The following is a 13,469-nucleotide window of genomic DNA, read 5'->3' as shown; positions in this document are numbered from 1 at the left end:
TCGGGATTTTTGCAACACTGGTTATACCCATACGTGGTTCTTGGCTAAGTGATAAAAACAACAACGAATTAAGTGTACAGTGTACCAGAGCTCTTGGTCTAGCTTCTAATTTTGGAAACTTTGTTATGACGATAGCCGGTTAGTTGCCTATTAAATGCTTAAAGACTTGATAGTAAGTTGAAGAAAAAGATAGGTTTCTCTCTATATTTTTCGAAAACATCATATTTAAAGGTTAATATTTAATTCACATCACCATTACATCATATATAAAAACATCAAGGATGTTACTTAAATATATTAAAAAAAGTTGAAGGGAGGACGACTTGTATATAAATATATAAGCCAAACAAAGACACATACATAATACATGCAAACCCTTTTCTTCTTCATTTTCTTCAATAATTCAAACTAGAAATTATTCTCTGGTTTTGTCTTCGTCACCAACCTTCAATTCCAGATATATTTTGGTTTCTACTTTATTATATATAAAAATACAACATAAAACTCCATAACTTATTGGCCAAATTAAAAGGTATGTCAATAACAGCAAATGAAGGGAGCTTTTCGTCCGGAGAAGACGGTCAAGAAAAGCAAGTTCAAGACCTTAAAACAAACTTCCATGGAGGAACTACACTCCCACCACCACCTCCTAAAAGGAAAAGAAACCTACCAGGAACTCCAGGTTTGTTTGTTTGTTTAATAATTCTTATCGTGTATTTCTTTTAATCCTTGTCGTCTATAGGAGTTGAACCCAATACCTCCAAACAGAGGTTTGGTAAACATGTATCATTATTTTTAACTCATTAAAGACGTTTTGATATCTTCTATGGCCTCATTTTATAAGATTTGAAGGTTCATAGTTCATAAAACACAATTTTCAAGTGTAAATGGAAAATAATAGAAAAAATAAAAAATTTATAGAAACCAAGTTTCACATATGTTTCATTAAAATTATCCATACTATTATTACTCTAAGGTGACTAAACTTTTATTAGGTGTTTCAGTTACTGTGAAACTTTTTTAGATGATTTTTTTTAAATAAGTGAACAAAATAAACTATATGGATTCTAGTTACCATATAGTAATTATTTTGTTTTGTTAACTTGAAATATGAGGTAATGGTGGAAAAAAAAATCAATAAAACTGTTATTTATTTTAAATCGTTGCATAGTTTTATATAAGAATTTTTGGTATTTATAAGAATTTCAAAATACGATTAAATGAAATTGTTACTTTTATCATAATTAATAGCTTAAATACTTTTAAAAAATGTACACAGATCCTACAGCAGAAGTGATTGCATTATCACCAACGACACTAATGGCCACAAACAGGTTTGTTTGTGAAATTTGCAACAAAGGGTTTCAAAGAGACCAAAATCTACAATTGCACCGAAGAGGTCATAATCTCCCATGGAAACTGAGGCAACGAACTAGCACGGATGCTCGGAAACGTGTGTATGTATGTCCCGAACCATCTTGTGTTCACCACAATCCAGCTCGGGCATTAGGCGATCTCACAGGGATCAAGAAACATTATAGTAGGAAACATGGAGAAAAGAAATGGAAATGTGACAAGTGTTCAAAGAAATACGCGGTTCAATCCGACTGGAAGGCTCATCAAAAGACCTGTGGCACTCGCGAATATAAGTGTGATTGTGGGACTATCTTCTCTAGGTTTGATCTTCTAGCTAGTCATTGTTAATTATGGATGCAATGATGACTCATGGTTCTCTAATCTTTTACTAAATAAAATTAATATATTTTTTTCTATATTACAGGAGAGATAGTTTTATAACTCATAGAGCGTTTTGTGACGCGTTAGCCGAAGAAAACAACAAGGTGAACCAAGAAATATTACACCCTCAACATCTTAATGATCATCTAACGACATCTAAGTTAAATGACTCTCAAAACAAGGGGTTAATCGGGCTACCGGATTTCAACAATTATGACCCAAAACACCAAACCAAGTCACTTCCTCAAGAGCTAGTTCCAATGCCGTTCAAGCCATTGAACATGTCGGCTGGCATGTTCACTAGTAGCTCGGGCACCCTATTTGGAAACCCAAGAGGTGGATCCTCATCATCTTCTGGGCTACAACTTAGCTCACCAAATGGCTCGTCGGGCTTTGGGTACTTCCATAACGAAAGTAAGGATGGAGGTTTGCTTTCTGGGCCCGCGGGCCATATGTCTGCGACAGCCTTGCTTCAGAAAGCAGCCCAAATGGGCGCTACTGCAAGCAATGGGATTAATTCCCCAATGATGCAAAAGAGCTTTGTCACAAGCATGACTGGCCCGGATCAACTTAGTTCACCCGGGCCAAGGCCCACATCACCTTATGGTATCCAACGGGCTAGTCCCTACGACGACTTTCATGTCCAACGTAATCAAACAACTATGGGTGGATTAAATGCGAGTAGTGAAGGATATAATATGTTCCAAAATCCCAACCAACAAGATATGTTTGGGCCCGGCCCAAATCCCGTTATGAATGATATAGGGATATATAGCGAAATGTTAATGGGAGGAGATCATCAAAGTAATGAATTTGCAAAGAATGTGGAGAATCGCGAAGTTAGAAGCGATGAAAATTCCGTCTTCATTCAGGGTATGGGGAATAGTGCGTCAAAGTTAGGTGGCAGCGGCGGTGGTCATGGCGGAAGCGACACGTTAACAGTTGATTTCTTAGGTATTGGAGGATCTAGACCACTAAATATCCAAGAACAACAACGGTTGAATGGGTTTGAAGCAGCAAGTCATGTAATGAATCCTTTTCAACAACTTGTCCATGGGGAGTCTTCAGCCCATGAAAAGCCCATTTGGGATGAATGAGACCGGGAGGCAAAAGCCCATTTATAAGAGAATATTATGTTAAAGATGAAGTATAATTGTCCTGAAGAGGGTTAATCATTAATGGACTTAATGGGCCGAATGAGCTTTGTGCTTTGTTAATTGGGTCATGAAACTAACTTTGTATTAGTTAAGGATTTATAGACGCTTGCCAATTGCCATCTTGTTTATGAAAAATGATCAATAATTTGTTAACTTCATAATATTTTTTTTAGATATCAATAGCTATATAAAAATGTTAATACTTTTCTGAAGCTCTTCTAATAAAAGCCTATCACTTTTGTCACTTGTCAATACTATAACCCTCCTCACATTTTTTCAACCAATTTTCATATATGGTTCTTATCTTTTAAGTCATTTCAATATATAACATTAAAATTATAAGTTTATTCCAACTAAATTCGTTACTACATATAATAAGTATTCTCCATATGGATTGACAAGAGACGATTAGTCATTGGTGTTTATTATGGTTTATATTCAAAATAATAAACAATAAACATTCGATTCATAATATGTGGAATGAGAACAATCAACTTGGACTAAATTTTGATAACGTCAGCGACTAAGGCTTAGCCTTTAATACCTAAAAATACATATGATTTTAAAGCTAAAAGTTTTCAGGTTGACCCGAAACCTAGAATTCGGACCCAAGAACCAACTTGAATTACTTCGGTTCAGGTTCTGGTTTCCTTGGGTTGGGTTTCATGTTACGGGTAAAAGTGACAACCCTACTTTCAACGATTATATATAAGAATCACTACATTCACTTTATGCAACTTTAAATCTTATAATATTCTTCTAACTCATAATAATCACTATTATTTGAACATGGTTTTAATGTTAGTATGTATTTTTTATTTTCCTGGCAATTACATTCATGTGAAACATGTTGGAATACCATATGCCCGAGACACATAATTAGGTTAATGCGGCTAGCCGTGTTTGATCCAAGTCGGGTCATACCCAATAACGAGTTAGACACACACCAATTATATATTTGTTAAGATAAGATCTATAAAACAAATACAGAACACGATACATTCAGAAAATCGGGTTTCTGAATATTTACTTGAAAGTGTTAAATAAATTAATTGGTTAATTTATTTATTCAAATAATTATTATTGGAATAATTATTTAACTATGTATTCTTTTATAAAATGGTTTATAAAAGATGGGGTGTTTATATATTTTATAAAATATAAAATATAAAATAAAAAAAAAAAAAAAAAAAAAAAAAGGATATAATTGGGGCCGGTTTTGGGTGGGCCCCACACCCCATAGTCTTGATCACATCATGTCATATATTTGGTAATGGATACATGATCAAAAATACCAAACATCATGGGTGTATGTGTATGTATAATGAAAATACATGATGATCAAAGAGATAACATTATTAATATACTTTCAAGTAACCAAAAACAAAACAACTCTTCCTATTTTTCTTTCAAGTTCACGGCCAAAAAGAGAAAAGGAAAGGGCTCGGGTTTTACGTGTTCAAGCTTCCTAGCATAGCTCGGTGTGTGTTGGAGGCTCGGGGTATATTCCGTTTGAGGGTTTTCCTTTGAAAGTCTAGCATTCACATCATCATCTTCTTCAACCTTCCACTAAACTCTTAAAGGGTTAAGATTGTAAGTGTTTATATGCTTTGATAGTTTAGTTATTCCCGTATCATTTGATCCTTGCTTCGGGTTTCTAGTAAATAGATTATTGGTAATCTTATAACATGAATAAACTAGGTTATTCATGAACATATACATATGTTTAGTTTGTAAACATCACGCTTCCGCCTTAATTGTGATTAGTTAAATGGTTAACTAAGCTTGTAAATTCCATAGAAACCCAACAAATGGCATCAAGAGCCGGGATACGGGAAACTAAGCTTCGGGTTCTCGGTTTTATATTTTTCCCCTAGAAAGATTTTATACAAAAAATTAACATGCATGATTTTTTTTTGTATTTAATCTTGTTATTGTTTTTGGCCTTGTTCAAAAAAAAAAAAAAAAAAAACCGAGTATATGGGCCGAAGCCCAAATCGGGTGATTTGGGCCGAAGCCCACTTGAATATGGTTATTGGGCTAACCGGAAATAAAAGGGAAAAGGCTATATGGGCCGAAGCCCATTTTTGGTTAAATGGGCCGAGCCCATGAGTTTTTTTAATTGGGCCGAAGCCCATGTGTTGTGCACATGTGGGCCGAAGCCCATAATCTAGTTATTGGGTCAAGCCCAAATGGGTTGGGCTAGGTCCGATAAAGTCAAGGGGTTTTGGAACGGGTTCCTAAGACATAAAGGGTTATGTTTGTTAAATACTAGACCGAGCCGTAGACCAAGTGGATGTTTGTTTGTGGTTGATGTTGTGATTGTAATTAATTATTCAAGTTTCGGTTTGTAATAATTAATTAGGGGCAATTTTGTAATTTTGTAATTATTTATTCATATGGGTATGTAATAAATAGGTTATTTGTATTATCTTTATTTTATAGAAAAATGTATTAGGACATTTATTTTGTAAAATAAAGAAGATTGCAAAATTGGAAGTTTGGGCCTAATTGGGCCGGGTATGGTGATAATGGGTCTCACAAGCCCATTAAAGGGATTCAAACCCAAAAGGACCTAAGCCCACCAATTGAGCCCAAATGGAAGCTTATGGAAGCTAAGGCCCAAGTTCAAGCCCAATGGATCACAACAGGGTTGAAGAAGATGCTCGAAGCATTTGGATGCGGGATCGAGTGGGAGCTACAACATCCATGTGTCATGTGTCCCTTAGGATTGGACCTAAGACACACACTTGTTTCGGCTAACAAGTGTGGTCTATTTTAGTGGCTCGTGTCTAGTATAATTGTGTATGCTTGTTAATTAATTGATTGTTTGATTGTGTGGTTGTTAGATATTAGGATATCAACTTCGTCACATAGAATTAATTAACAAAGCATAAAACGGGTTCTAATAATTATCGGTAATTACGTGACACATAGTTTAATAAAATGGATTTATTAACTAGCCGTCTCACGCCCATAATAAAATGGCTTTATTATAAATTAGAATTTTGAAAATGGTTTCAAAATATCATGTTACTAAATGCATGTTAGAACATGATTTAAAGTTTTACAACTAGAATTATTAAAACTAAAAATCCCTTTTAAAATTAAGGATAATAAGTTAAACACCATCCTTTTGTATAACGCTTAACATATTAGTAAGCTCTTAGTGGGAAAAAGGTCACCTAACCGCGTAAGAGTAAATTAATATGTTAAGGTAATATTGGCATATAAATGGGAAAAAGGTCACCTAACCGTTTGTATGTTAATATTACAAGTTGATACAAGTAGGACGACTTAAATTAGAACCATGTGAAGAGGGTCACCCAAACATGGGGTCTAATAGGTGTTGATGGGATAAACATGCCGACACGAAATATGATTTCGAACCGGTCCCATAAACTCTAGAAGTTGCAAAAGGGTTTGCAATTGTTATGAATAACTACCTTGATAAATCGACAATGGGAAAAAGGTCACCTAACCGGAGTCGGGTTTATCGTTGGATTCTAGATTTTAATTATTAATTATATTTGGTATATATATATAAAAGGGTATTAATAATTAAAAAGGTAAAACACTAAAATGAACTTAATTAAAATTCTGCAGATGGCCGCACACGTCGACGACAACATAATCCCTAACGTCCAAAATGTCTCTCTCCGATCTATTCTCGCTAAAGACCGTCTTAACCACAATAACTTTTCGGATTGGTTCCGAAATTTAAGGATTGTTCTAAAACAAGAAAAATTATATCATGTTTTGGAAACACCTATCCCCGAAGAACCGGAAGAGGGTAGTGAGGTCGAATATATGAATTGGGTCAAACTTACGGAAGATTCCATTCAAGTGTCATGCCTCATGTTGGCGACTATGGTTCCCGAAATCCAAAAGGATTTCGAAAACCATAATGCGTACGACATGATTACTCAACTTAAGGAAATGTTCCTTAAGCAATCAAGAGTTGAAAGGTTCGAAACGGTTCGAGCCTTGCATGCATGTAGAATGGATGATAATCAACCAGTTTCAACTTATGTACTTAAGATGAAAAGTTACATTGATCGCCTCGCCAAGCTCAATTGTCCCATCTCAAAAGAGTTAGCAACGGATTTGATCCTTAACTCTTTGTCGAAAAGGTTCGACACTTTCGTATTAAATTATAACATGAACGGGTGGGACAAAACCATTGGAGAACTTCACTCAATGCTTAAAACAGCCGAGGCGAGCATGGGCAAAAGGGTTTTACCCATGTTTGCGATCAATGAAGGTAGATCCAAGAATCGATCTCAACCCAATCTTAAGGCTAAGGTAGCCAAAAGAAAGGGTCCTCCTATGCATCTTAAGGGTAAGGGCAAATCACCGGTTATGGCAAAGAAACAAAAGGTTATGGAACCGAGGGGTCATAAGGATGATCCTTGTTTTGGTTGTGGGGAGACCGGACACTGGAAACGCAATTGCCCGGTCTACCTAAAAGAGCTAAAAGACAAGAGGAATGCGGCGCATACCTCGGATAATGTCTTTATGATTAATGTTGAGCTAAATCTTATTTCTTCTAACACATGGGTATTGGATACCGGATGTGGAACTCATATTTGCAATTGGTTGCAGGGGTTCAAAAAGAATGAAGACTTAAAGAAGGGCGAAGTGAATCTTTTCATGGGCAACGGTGCAAGGGTGCACGTGGTCGCTAGAGGAGACTTCACTTTATCGCTTCCAAGTGGTTTGGAAGTTGTTTTGAGAAATGTTTTGTATGCTCCTAGTTTGACTAGGAACATTATTTCTGTGCACCTTCTTAGACAATGTAATTTTGACTTTAAATTTGTAAGATCAGAAATGCATGTATCATCTAATGGTATCTTTTATTTTAAAGCTGTACCAAACAACGGTATTTATGAATTGGTTCATGATAATACCTTAAATAGCTCATTATATCAAACTTCTACTAAAAGACTCAAAAAGGATTTGAGTGATTCCTACATTTGGCATTGTCGCCTTGGACACATAAACAAGAATCGTATAAATACTCTCCAAAAGAAAGGTCTTTTGAAAACAAACGAGTTAGGTTCGTTTGATGAGTGTGAATCTTGTATTCAAGGCAAGATGACCAAAGAGCCTTTCAAAGGTACAAATGAAAGGGCTAAGGATTTGTTAGGTATCATACATACGGATGTATGCGGACCTTTCAAGCCAACTAGTAGGAATAGTGAAAGGTACTTCATTACCTTTACCGACGATTTTAGTCGATATGGGTATGTTTATCTAATGAAACACAAACATGAAGCCTTTGAAATGTTCAAAGAATTTCAAAATGAAGTACAAAATCAGCTCGACCGAACAATCAAGGTACTCCGCTCCGATAGAGGAGGCGAATACCTAAGTGAAGCTTTTCAAAGTCATCTTAGAGATTGTGGAATTATTTCACAGCTCACTCCTCCTGGAACTCCTCAACATAACGGAGTATCCGAGAGGAGGAATCGAACACTGTTGGACATGGTTCGATCAATGATGGCACGAAGCTCACTACCGCCATCATTTTGGGGATATGCGCTACTCACAGCGGCTCGTATTTTGAATATGGCCCCGACCAAAAAGGTGGATCGAATACCCTATGAAGTGTGGCATGGAAAGGTTCCATCCTTTTCATATTTAAGGGTATGGGGATGCATAGTTTATGTTAAACGTGACACCCCAAATAAGCTTGAGGCTCGATCCATCAGGTGTATCTTCATAGGATACCCAAAGGATGATATAGGATATATATTCTATGATCCTAGTGAACAAAAGGTGTTTGTTTCACGCAAAGGATACTTCTTAGAAACTAGGTTCCTTATGGAAGGACCTAGTGAAAGGAGAGTGGAACTTGAAGAGGTTCAAGAATCACTGGATGATACACAATTGGTCGATACTAGCTTTCAACACGAGGATGTTGAAGATGATCAAATGGTTGATCATACACACGTTGCTCGCAGATCTAATAGGATTAGTCGACCTCCCAAGAAATATGGATTTCTTGTGGATGATTGCTACTTGGTCGATTCGGATGAACCGATCTCCTACAAAGATGCTATGTCACAACCTGATTGTGAAAAATGGCTTGAAGCCATGAGCGCCGAGATGCAATCCATGCACGATAACCAAGTTTGGGAATTGGTTAATCGTCCACTTAACTCCAAACTGGTTGGATGTAAGTGGGTCTTCAAAAGGAAAACCGATATGCATGGAAATTTAGATACTTACAAAGCACGACTTGTAGCAAAAGGTTTCACGCAAACTCAAGGGATTGATTATGATGAAACCTTCTCGCCGGTCGCGATGCTTAAGTCGATCAGGATATTATTTGCCATTGCAGCTCATTTTGATTATGAGATATGGCAAATGGATGTCAAGACCGCTTTTCTAAATGGATATCTTGAGGAAGATGTCCATATGGTTCAGCCTGAAGGTTTTGTCGATCCATCTAATCCTGATAAAGTTTGTAAGTTAAAGAAATCAATCTACGGGTTGAAACAAGCATCACGGATGTGGAATCATCGTTTTAATGAAGAAATCAAAGCGTTTGGTTTCGTCCAAAACGGTGATGAGGCGTGTGTGTATAAATGGGCTAGTGGGAGTATAATCATTTTCCTTATTTTGTATGTCGATGATATACTTTTATTTGGAAATGATATACCAAGTATGGAAAACGTTAAAGCGTGGTTAAGTAGTCGTTTCTCAATTAAGGATCTTGGAGAAGCGACATATATCTTGGGAATAAAGGTCTATAGGGATAGACAAAGGAAATTGATCGGACTCAATCAAAGTGCGTACATTGATAAAATCCTGAAAAGGTTCAGGATGGAAAACTCTAAGAAAGGTTTGGTACCTATTCCTAGAGGAACCGTGTTGAGCACATCCCAAAGTCCTAGCTCTAAGGAAGAGCAGGATAGGATGAAGCATGTTCCTTATGCTTCGGCAATAGGATCTATTATGTATGCAATGATGTGCACCAGACCGGACGTCTCGTATGCTTTAAGCATAACGAGTAGATACCAGCACAACCCAGGTGACAGTCATTGGATGGCTGTCAAGAATATATTAAAATACCTTAGAAGGACTAAGGATATGTTTTTAATATATGGGTCTGGTGAGGAGGAACTCGTCGTAAAGGGTTACGTGGATGCGAGTTTCCAAACTGACCGAGATGATTCTCGATCACAGTCGGGATATGTCTTCATTTTGAATGGAGGCGCTGTCTCTTGGAAGAGTTCGAAGCAGGATGTTGTCGCGTTATCCACTACAGAATCTGAGTACATCGCCGCTTCAATGGCAGCCCAAGAGGCTGCATGGATGAAAAAGTTCATCATGGATCTAGGGATTATCTCTTCCATTCAGGAGCCCCTAGAGATATTCTGTGACAATGAGGGTGCTATTGCACAGATCAAGGAGCCTCGTGCTCATCAGAAAACGAGGCACATTGAGCGCAGATTCAACTACATAAGGGATGAAGTTGAAAAGAGAAAGATATGTATTCATAAAGTTCATACCGATCAAAATATTGCGGACCCACTCACGAAGCTCCTCGATAGGCCAAAACATGAGGGTCATGTTTGTGCATTAGGACTTCGGTATTCTAGTGAGTGGATTTAATCTGTATTTAGTGTTTGTATAAGAACGAATGTAATGGGTATCTCATGAAATTAATTATGTTTTAATTATTCAATGAGTTATGTTCTATATTTGCATGTTTAATCCATGAATGACTTATGTTGTTCTAAACGTCCGTAGTCGATCATGCTTGTGGGAACAAGTATGAAGGTAAGACTATTATGAACCCGGATTGGTTGATATTCATGTGATGAATATAAGGCATAGGTTTGCCACCAAGGTTCATAGATATTTGTGGGATACAAATATTGGACATGATCCGCTCTCAAGGATCACTGCATGGAGTTAGTGCAACTGATCATAAGTAATCCTTGAGTAAAGGCGAGTATCATTGTGTCCTTTGACCTGAGATGCATATTGGATCTGGTTTTTCATCAAGTCTGATAACTTGACTCTCTTCTTTGTTTTTCGGTAACACGATGACGTAAAAGAAAGAGCTCAGATATCATACGAGATGTCAACAAGGATGTATGCAGTCAAGATGGGATTTGTTCCTCTTATGTGTTGAGAGTTTAGATGTCTAAGGCCTGTTAAGTTAAATCATTGAGAGAATGATCACTCTGTGTCTCTTCGATTTAACAGGACATCTAGTAACAAAGGGATGTAATGATAAGACTTACCTATATCATATCAAGTATGGACTTGAAGGGGATGATGTTATTGAATGGCACTTAGTCAAACACACTAGGGGTGGTGACCTGTTGTTAGGCGGTATTCACCATTAGCATTAACTTCTTATGAGTCACGTGCAAGTGGGAGATTGTTGGAATACCATATGCCCGAGACACATAATTAGGTTAATGCGGCTAGCCGTGTTTGATCCAAGTCGGGTCATACCCAATAACGAGTTAGACACACACCAATTATATATTTGTTAAGATAAGATCTATAAAACAAATACAGAACACGATACATTCAGAAAATCGGGTTTCTGAATATTTACTTGAAAGTGTTAAATAAATTAATTGGTTAATTTATTTATTCAAATAATTATTATTGGAATAATTATTTAACTATGTATTCTTTTATAAAATGGTTTATAAAAGATGGGGTGTTTATATATTTTATAAAATATAAAATATAAAATAAAAAAAAAAAAAAAAAAAAAAAAGGATATAATTGGGGCCGGTTTTGGGTGGGCCCCACACCCCATAGTCTTGATCACATCATGTCATATATTTGGTAATGGATACATGATCAAAAATACCAAACATCATGGGTGTATGTGTATGTATAATGAAAATACATGATGATCAAAGAGATAACATTATTAATATACTTTCAAGTAACCAAAAACAAAACAACTCTTCCTATTTTTCTTTCAAGTTCACGGCCAAAAAGAGAAAAGGAAAGGGCTCGGGTTTTACGTGTTCAAGCTTCCTAGCATAGCTCGGTGTGTGTTGGAGGCTCGGGGTATATTCCGTTTGAGGGTTTTCCTTTGAAAGTCTAGCATTCACATCATCATCTTCTTCAACCTTCCACTAAACTCTTAAAGGGTTAAGATTGTAAGTGTTTATATGCTTTGATAGTTTAGTTATTCCCGTATCATTTGATCCTTGCTTCGGGTTTCTAGTAAATAGATTATTGGTAATCTTATAACATGAATAAACTAGGTTATTCATGAACATATACATATGTTTAGTTTGTAAACATCACGCTTCCGCCTTAATTGTGATTAGTTAAATGGTTAACTAAGCTTGTAAATTCCATAGAAACCCAACAAAACAAACAAATCATTTTGTTATATTTAAATTTTTGGTTTTTATTTTGCTTGATTATACATTTTTTAATTGTAAAACATAAAGTTAATTAAAACATTTGTCATACACAGAATATTAATAACAACAAATTTATCATGATCAATCAATTTCAAATTGTAAAGATTATAAGGATGATTATACCATCAAAGTTCAGGTATATGGTTTTTGAGATAATCGTGTTTTTTTATAAACATGAGCAGATATTCTCAAATGACATGATATTTTATGTGTATGAATATTTTTTTATTAGTATCATAGATATATATTATCATTTATCTAGAGTTGGTATGTACTTGGAGAACCTTTTTTGTCACACGGACAACTATATATGGCTATATCAAAAGTTATAAGAATGCTTATATGTTACTTTATTAATAGTTACAAGCAGACATTGACTAAAAATTTTGATTTTTGATAAACAATGTATACATGCTAATACAATCACAAATGTAGTGTAAAAGGAAGTTTTTACCTATTTCTAACATATTTGTGTAATCTTAGTTATGTAATTTATGTAATTTTAATTTAATTGTAATTGCATTAACAATATATAATCAATTTCTTGAATGTATTTCACATAATGATCAAAGTTTAAAATTTTCAACAATTACCCGTGTAATACACGGGCCTCAAACTAGTTTTAAATATAGGATCACCAACAAGGTTCCTAGTTCATACTACTAGTTTAGAGCGAACTATACCACAATTAGCATGGATGAAACACGTGTAAACTCCTGTTTACACTAATCCAAAAGATAAAGCAACAAGAGATGAAGTGTTCTCTCACCGCACTCAACTTAGACAGTTAGACACCAAAGTCGCAATTGCCTTGTATTACACAGACCCATCTGTGTGGCATTTGAGCTAGTACACCCACTTACACTCAACAAGATAACAATAATTGTATGTCAAGATCTAGCTCCGATACCATGATCGAATAGAAAGCAGAACAATGAAACGCTAATGATGAATAAAGATTTTTTTATATATCAAGCATTATACACAAATCTCTTTATACATAGAGGAGATTTTAAACATATATATACTGAAAACTAACAAACTAATGAGATGGATATAAATATATATATATATATATATATATATATATATATATATATATATATATTTTATAAATTAGATTACAGTTGTAATATTCCTTTTGATTCTTTATTAA

The 13,469-nt window shown here is 35.5% G+C and overlaps 1 protein-coding gene across 1 annotated transcript; it reads left to right on the top strand.

The window, feature by feature from the left end:
* Nucleotides 1-306: 306 nt before the first annotated feature.
* On the top strand, nt 307-2,881 carry LOC143564208 (zinc finger protein GAI-ASSOCIATED FACTOR 1-like). Its single transcript, XM_077051557.1, has 3 exons — nt 307-682; nt 1,280-1,676; nt 1,781-2,881. The coding sequence occupies exons 1-3, from the start codon at nt 535-537 to the stop codon at nt 2,832-2,834; spliced, it is 1,599 nt and encodes a 532-aa protein (XP_076907672.1). The 5' UTR covers nt 307-534; the 3' UTR covers nt 2,835-2,881.
* The last annotated feature ends 10,588 nt before the right edge of the window (nt 2,882-13,469 follow it).

The sequence above is a fragment of the Bidens hawaiensis genome, unplaced genomic scaffold (assembly GCF_021521415.1).
Source record: "Bidens hawaiensis isolate Kalapana, Puna unplaced genomic scaffold, B.hawaiensis_p1.1 tig00021834_1, whole genome shotgun sequence".
NCBI classification, from domain to species: Eukaryota; Viridiplantae; Streptophyta; class Magnoliopsida; order Asterales; family Asteraceae; genus Bidens; species Bidens hawaiensis.
This window is presented reverse-complemented; position numbering and strand designations above follow the sequence as displayed.

Excerpts from the sequence above, each read along its gene's own strand:
- LOC143564208 (XM_077051557.1), top strand. The coding sequence starts at position 535 with ATGTCAATAACAGCAAATGAAGGGAGCTTTTCGTCCGGAGAAGACGGT. Across the intron at positions 683-1,279 it reads AAACCTACCAGGAACTCCAG|ATCCTACAGCAGAAGTGATT; the intron begins GTTTGTTTGTTT and ends AAATGTACACAG. Across the intron at positions 1,677-1,780 it reads TGTGGGACTATCTTCTCTAG|GAGAGATAGTTTTATAACTC; the intron begins GTTTGATCTTCT and ends TCTATATTACAG.